Here is a 7,864-nt window from a genome sequence, read left to right on the forward strand (position 1 = left end):
CTGAGCTACGGGGATTCAGGGTTCACTACAAGAAAAACGGGCAAAGGCTACAGATAAAAACCGTAGCTAAAGGCTTTTTGCTATGGATATAGTCTGTAGCACATCTGTACCTATTGGTGGTATAGCTAAAGGTCCAAAAACCAGTAGCTACGGATTCAATCCGTAGGGATAGAGATCAGTCGTTACGAACAAAAGCCATAGCAATAATTTCTATAGCGAATTGTGGTTACTCCTACAGATTAAATCCGTAGTAATAGATATCAATAGCTACGGATAAAGGGCGTAGCTATAATATCTGTAGCGAAATACACCTACGGCTATAAATTACATCAGTAGCAGTAGATAGCAATAGCTACGGCTAAAATCCATAGCTTTTTTTTGAAAATTTAAAAAATAAATTATAATAATGGTGCCTATTTGCATTGCAAAAACCTGCTGTTTCCATCTAAGCTTAATGTTGATAGAAATAGTACATAAAATGCAATCAGGAAAAAAATGATGCATTTATTACAAATAGCAATCAAATCATACAATGCAACCCACATTCACATTTTTAAATAAACAATACTTCACTTTGCTCAACCTATCATAAGAATTACAAAAAAGGAACCTGTTCGAACTTTAGCTTCGACTCCATCTCCAAATACTTCCTACGAAGTTCTTCCATATCCCACTGCATTTGAGTAACTCTTTCCCTTTCAATTAAGATGGCTTGTTGCAAGTTTTGTTTACTTTTCTGCTTAGTACTTTCAAGTTCCACATCCAAATCTTTCACCTGGGTAGGCATGTTACCATTTACGAGAGTTATAAACACAGCAATAACCATGTAAAAGGGTTTGAATGGCATGGCAAGGAGTCCTGGAATCCAATGGATAACATATGTAAAGTTTTAATTAATTACAAGAGAAGCTAACAGAAAAAGAAAAAGAAAAGAAAAATATAACTTAAGCAGCCATTCAATAAATTAAAAAAACACAGTAGTCTAATCCAGATAAAGTAATCCAAGAGATACTGAATCAATGAAAAAAGAAATCCAAACTCACTTGCCTCTTAGATTCCATAAATGTACAGCCCATGACTTTTGTGATTTAGACTGTTGAGTAAAAGAGTGGACTACTATGATCTTCCAATCCGGTAGCATTTATATGCGTCAGCCATCAACAAAGAGCACATCATATTGATGGTCCAAATCGGCTTACATGTATGAATAATGCACCCTGCCTAATGAACCGAAAGGATCTGGCACATGTACACAAAGAAGGTCCCACAAGAATGCACAAGGCAGTGAGAGAGAGAGAGAGAGAGCTGCAATGTGGCCAAGTCACCAAGATAACCAGGCCTAGAGCTGCAATGTGGCTAAGTCACCAAAATAACCAGGCCTAGTCACTAAAATACCAGGGCAAGTCGTGCAACGTGCTGTGCCTCAGCCCTGGATATTCAAGTAGAAAACCGAATGACGGCTGAGTTCTGTTGACATGAGCCAGCCAAGTAATACCAAGTCAATGCAAATGAAAGTTAACTCAGAATATGGCTGTTCTGAGTTGATTTGGGTGAGTCCCAAGTCAACCAGCTGAGTTCGCAACAATGAGTCAAAACCATATAAAATGCAATCCTATAAAAATCAGAATGCCAACAAACAGTTGAAAGAGTGATTTTGTAGATGTACGAAGCTAATGAGAAAATGAGAAATGAACTTGCCTGTGTGAACGTTGTTGCATTTGCAATGACAAATGGCACATTCACAAAATGAGCTAATGTTTTTGCAAGCAATGTCTTCCATGTCCTTACAATTAATATTTTAGTATGTAAGCAAGATCATGAACCTCAGTCCACGTGAAGGCAAAAATCCACAAATCCTTAAGGCAAGCACCAAGAATAATGTGATAGATAAATGAATTAGCAGACAACCAACACTTCCATGCCTTTATAAAGCAGAGGCCATACCTGAGCCAGTTGGACCCATCAACAATACATTGCATTTCTCTAGCTCCTCCGAATCATCATCCCTCGTACAATGCAAAACAATAATTAAAAAATAGAATTTGAGAGAGAGAGAGAGAGAGAGAGAGAGAGAGAGAGAGAGGAATCGGGACTAAACAGCAAGAAAATAAACACGAGTAGCTTTCCAATTCCCAAAATGGAGAATAGGTGTATGCAAATCAATCAAGTTGGGTTTAAATATCAGCTTCCAAACAACTTTTTTTGTGTAAATTTATTTTATTATTATTATTTTTTTCAACTAGTTCACATTTAGATGCGTCTAGCAGATACATTGTTCATGGAGTAAAATAAAAACCAGTCAATCAAAAGGCAAATATTATGTTCCATATTCTACTGTAAAATCAAGCTACCTAGATGCAACCATTGCTTGAAATGAGTGTCCTTACTCCTTATGGAGGAATAAGCAGAAATATCTTATAATTTGAAACGCATATGCATAAATAAGCTGCATCAAGCTTCTAACTGAATAACAATGAATCAGATTCCAATAAGACAAATGCAACCATGACCCAGTCGATCTATCCAAATGATGTAGCAATCGGACGGATCCATGACCAAAAACATGTGTAAACAACCTCAAGCCTTTTTTAAAGCACGGCCCAATAAGAATTTGGTTAGCCTGACTCCTTTTCAATGACTGCCAAAGCACGTAGTGCCGGAACATGAAGACCATTTGCAATTATATTTTTGCTTGGAATCTGATCCTTACATTTCCTGAAGTTCTCTTCTCAACATCGAGATTCTAGCAGTCCCTTTCCATCCTCGTTGTCGAGCCATCTTCATTGCCTTCAATTCCCCAATGCTCGCTGGAACTGCACCCACAAGAGAATTCCCAGACATATTCAACAGTTGCAAGTTACTAAAAACCCCAAGGTCGGACGGAATTTTTCCAGAATATAGGTTTCCTGATAAATCCAAGATCTGAGTGGCATCCAACCATATACAAGCTCCAATGCATATCAAATCTACCTGAACCTTGAAGCAATTCCATTGCATATCACTAGCAAACACCCCATTTTTCCTACAGCCACATTCTTGCATATCACTGGCAATTCCATTACATATCACTAGCATATCATTGCCTCTTTATGGAACTTCATATTAAAATTCTACATGATTTTTGATTGCTTGCATGTCTTATATATCAATTTGGATAAAGGGGTTGACTTATTGATTGTGTTTTCATCTAGTCATACAAGGCCAGGTTCTCTCAGAACTTGTGTTTACGAAGGTGCAAGAAAAATCAATGATTAGCCTCCCTGACTGGTATGACTTTATCTTTGTGATTTATATCAAGTTGCATTCACTAATGAGAAATGGAGACTGCTGAACTGTTTTTTATTCAATGATTCTCAATCCACTAAACTAGAAAACCAATGGAAAATAGTGAGGGTCCTACCTCCAAGATGGGTCTCCATTTGTGGTTAGAACCTCAAAAATCCCATTATCAATTGTCAAGATACTGACATCGAATGTCCCACCACCAAGGTCGAACACAAGGATGTTTTTCTCCCCACCTTTCTTCTCCAAACCATAGGCAATGGCTGCGGCTATTGGTTCATTGATTATCCTGGCTACATTCATTCCAGCAATAACACCAGCATCCTTGGTAGCCTATCTTTGAGCATTGTTAAAATATGGTGGAGAGCACATAAGGAAAAATCAAATGAGTAGATGTTCAAGATCATAAGAGTAAATCACATAGATAATCACATATATCATAAGAGTCAAACTCAAAACAGAGTTTATATGTCCAATGTTCCAAAAAAATATTTAATAGTTAGATCAAAAATCAGATCGTAAATCATAAGAAACTATCGTTGTTTGACAATAAGGGATGATGACTAGTCCTGATTTGTGACCTTTATAAATGAGAAAGCTGAAACTTCAACCAACCATTTTGATGAAACCTGCAACTGAGCAAGTGCTGAAAACTGGAGACTATAAACCGACAGACTATCAAATGATACAGGTATGTATCGTTCTAAAGTAGCAATGGTGAAAAGACATGCTTACTTGTGAAGAAACATGAGCCTATAAACTGCCACATCCATTGGCTAACCAGTTCCGCAATAGGAGAAAACAGAAGTTAGTTACAAACTCACATTGTTCAAATGTGAGATATGACCCAACACCAATCACAATAAGAAATTTCAGAACTGGCATAGCTGCGGAAATAAAAAGATGGTAGCAATACATGTGGCCCATCTTGTTGAGTGGATAGGATGCCCCAAGATACTATTGCATTGTGAAAAAAAAACCCTAAATGAAACTATTGCATTGGATTATGCAATTGGAATTAAAAACCCAAAAATCCAAAACAAACCCAAATAAATTCCCTATTATGAGGCCTTTTACCCATAAAATCCTGTGCAACAAGTACAAGTGTCACCCATTGATAGTTCATCCACTGTACGGTCGGAGACAAGAGAAACCCACCGACCAGAGACGAGAAAGACAGTCGTCCCTATAAAGTTAGGTCCAACAATAGCTTGATGACATTGAGGTGGAAACAGCCTTTGCGCGTGTTTGGATTCTATGATAGAAGATGCAACAGACAAAAGCATCTCAATCAGATATATCTATTATGAACTAACTTAAATAATACCACTCCAAACTAACTTTAGAAAGAAACACCACAGTAAGAAATGCTGTATGAGAAGTAACCATGTCAGACACCTTTTAGATAAAACTCATTTTTAGGTGTCTAACAAACAGAGACTTATGTAATTCTCCAGACATTACATAGAATCCATACATAAAACCAAGGAGTTCCAATCCTTCAAAAGGCCGGAGTGCCTGAGCCAGATACTCGAATGCTCAGGTAACATTTCAAATTTATCCTTATATGGACTTTGAATGGAGACAGGGGAGTGAAGACTATAGGTAGTCCGAGCAGGTATCTACAATCACACACAACCCATGTGAGATTGTTCTTGTTTCAAACAACTTTCTAGAATCAGAGGGGGCTGCAAAAGAGCTATATAACCCACAAGAGAATGTAAGATAAGTGACTGAATAAAAATAGTTACATCCTGAAATGAAATACAATATTGGTTCCACCTGATACATGGCTCAGGTGTCCCATGCGTACCAGCATTGATGTGTGTGACCTGGTGCTATAAACATCAATGTCTAAGTTAGTTAACAAGCACTCACATTTATGGGATCTGGACCGTTTATCTGTTTGGCCACACACAAAGAACCACACCAATCTAATGATCCTAGATTGACCTAATTAAAGTTCCATGAAGATTTTGGATGAGATATGAATAATGTTTAAAGTCTAGTATTGAGTTTGTATGTTGTATGACAGCAAAACCATTTGAAAATTTTGATAACCACTCGACCTTAATCGAGTTATTTGGATTTGGAGAAAAACGAAAAGAAAACAAAATGGCTAAGCTAGTTTTTCCCAATATTCGTGTATTCATATTATAAGTAAAAAAAAAAAAAAAAACCCATTTATTTTCCTTACCCAAGAAAATGTGAGGATATCTGCAGTTTCATGACGACCTGTCAATCTTCTTTCATTTCCCTCTCTGTATGCATAAATGTGTTCCTTGTGTCGCAGGCCCAGCTTCTCGATGGCTTTCTTGATCACATTAATTCCTCCATCTCTCATCAACTTGGTGTTGACAGACAAAAAATAATAATAATAAATAAGAGAGAGAGAAAGAGGAGAGAAGAAGATTGGATGGATGTGTTAAGAGAACTTTCTGCTAGTTCTGTGAAAAAAGATGAATGGATAGGCAACATTCTCATGCCCAGCGGGCCATTATCTAATCTAGATAGTGAGGATAGGAGTTTTTGCCAAAACTCACCTATGGTTTGTGTAAGCACCAGCACCATTCAAATCACCCTGATTTTCATCAAACCAATCAATTAAAGAATATATAGATAGAAAGAGATGCATAAATGACCAATTTCAGCTTCTGGAGCCTACTATAAAAATCAGCGAAATGGATAGTTGGACCCAGCACGATAAAACAAAGGAGAAGGGTATCCTCAAAGCAAAGTTAAAAAATTATCATTACATCCGCATATATGAATTCATAAGTAGTGATCCTATAAAGAATCAGTATCAAGAATCATGAGTAAGCCTATTAAAAAAAATCATTGTCATAGAATCATGAGAAAGTGTCATTGTTCGAAATATAAAAAAAATTGGGACCTTACTCAAACTTGATGATGGCCGGAGTTGTCCTCGATCCAAGTCGACCCAAAACTTAGTTGAGAACTTCTATAAGAAAAATCAGGAGAAGAAGATTTCGCTAAAATCAAGTTTCTCAAATTTAATCAACTGTTTGACAGGCCTTTCAATACCTAATTAGGATTTTTTTTTTTCTTGGGTTTGTGAAAAACCAAGTTACCCATGACCCGATGCTTAATTGAGTTGGCTTGACTTAGCAATTTCTAGACACTGTTTGTTAAGTAGTTCTTTTTCCTTTTTCGAAATATAGTAAAAGTATATACATGAAAACACATGAAGGGTATGGAAGCATAAGATGGAATTTCTTTAAAATAGAAAACAAAGATTACAACAAAGGGAGTCCGTCATCAATAACGATTGGTGATGAAAAATGTCCACTTAAAAACAATCCCCTTCAATGTTTGTTCGTAGTGGTATCTAAACTTTTTAGTTCCTCCATATCATCCCACCAAGCCTTATCACAATCAGCTAACCCCAATTGAGCCTAAAAATGCACAGCAAGTTCTACACTAGCCTGAAAAGGTTTTTTTTTTTTTTTTTTTTTTTTTTGAGAAGTGAAATTTTATTAAGCAAAAAGTAAACAGAACAAGGATGTAAGCAAGAGTGAAATACTTAGTCCAACCTCAGAAATAATGATGATAATAAGTTCAAGGCATGTTTGGATGCTCAAGTGAGCTAAACTACTTGAAATCCAATATAGAGGAAAAAATAATAATTTAATTCACAATGACTTAATGAGGAATTTAATTCATATAGAGGAAAAATAACTTATTTTAATTCCAGGTGCTTAATATTGGAAAACAAATGACTCAGTTTCAGTTTGTGGAAGTCCCTTCTTATGAATGGAGTGGAGCTAGCTGCACATTGGTCGTTTCCACTTTAATGAATCAAATATCAAACCACTGTCATTCTTTGCAACTGAGCATCTGAATGCACCCTCAGGTAATGCTGATTTCTTGCTATAAATCTTTCAAATACCTTGGGAGAGCAAGAAGCAATGAAACTCGAAATGGTCGCGGGCGGATATCAATGGATCAATCCCATCTTCACTGCTAAATTATCAATGGATCTAAAACACCATGTAAATATATTCGCAAAAGCCAAGTTTGCTAATTACAATACACTGATATAAGGCATCTCGTCTTCATGCCATCAGATGTGCCAACATGGTACACAGGTCTGAGATCCAAGCCATCCACTAGGCAAGTCATATCATGTAAATAAACTAGCCAACAAATCAAGTTGATCCAATCATCAGGTGGGCCCCTAACAGTGAAACAGATGGATTGCTCCCAACTTTTCTTAAGCCATCAGATTATTTCTAAAAGCATGGCCCATGTTAGAAGGACCCAACTATAGACATCTATAAAAAGAGAAGAGTAGAAGACCCAAATTGGAATATGTGGTGGCATGAAATTGCAATGGCTGGTACTCATGTCGGAATAGCAAACGTCCCAATGGGTGTGTGCTCATGAACAACAGATAAATTTCCAGAAATTTACAGGAAAATCACATCACTGCCTATAAGCAACAGTTCCAGGTCTAGAAACCAAAATAAGAAGCAAACAGATAATTTTAACAAAGAGAATGAACCAAAACTAGAAAAGGAATAGAAGAAACTGACCCAGCTAGCCTCTCTAAGTCTTCTTT

At 36.8% G+C, this 7,864-nt stretch overlaps 1 protein-coding gene across 1 annotated transcript; it reads right to left on the minus strand.

The window, feature by feature from the left end:
• Window positions 1–489: 489 nt before the first annotated feature.
• LOC131221070 (luminal-binding protein 4-like) lies at window positions 490–6,185 on the minus strand. Its single transcript, XM_058216173.1, has 4 exons — window positions 5,480–6,185; window positions 3,401–3,615; window positions 1,945–2,006; window positions 490–775 (listed from the first exon to the last, which is right to left on the minus strand). The coding sequence occupies exons 1-4, from the start codon at window positions 5,624–5,626 to the stop codon at window positions 750–752; spliced, it is 450 nt and encodes a 149-aa protein (XP_058072156.1). The 5' UTR covers window positions 5,627–6,185; the 3' UTR covers window positions 490–749.
• Window positions 6,186–7,864: the final 1,679 nt, after the last annotated feature.

This window comes from Magnolia sinica, chromosome 12 (assembly GCF_029962835.1).
Source record: "Magnolia sinica isolate HGM2019 chromosome 12, MsV1, whole genome shotgun sequence".
In the NCBI taxonomy this organism is placed as follows: Eukaryota; Viridiplantae; Streptophyta; class Magnoliopsida; order Magnoliales; family Magnoliaceae; genus Magnolia; species Magnolia sinica.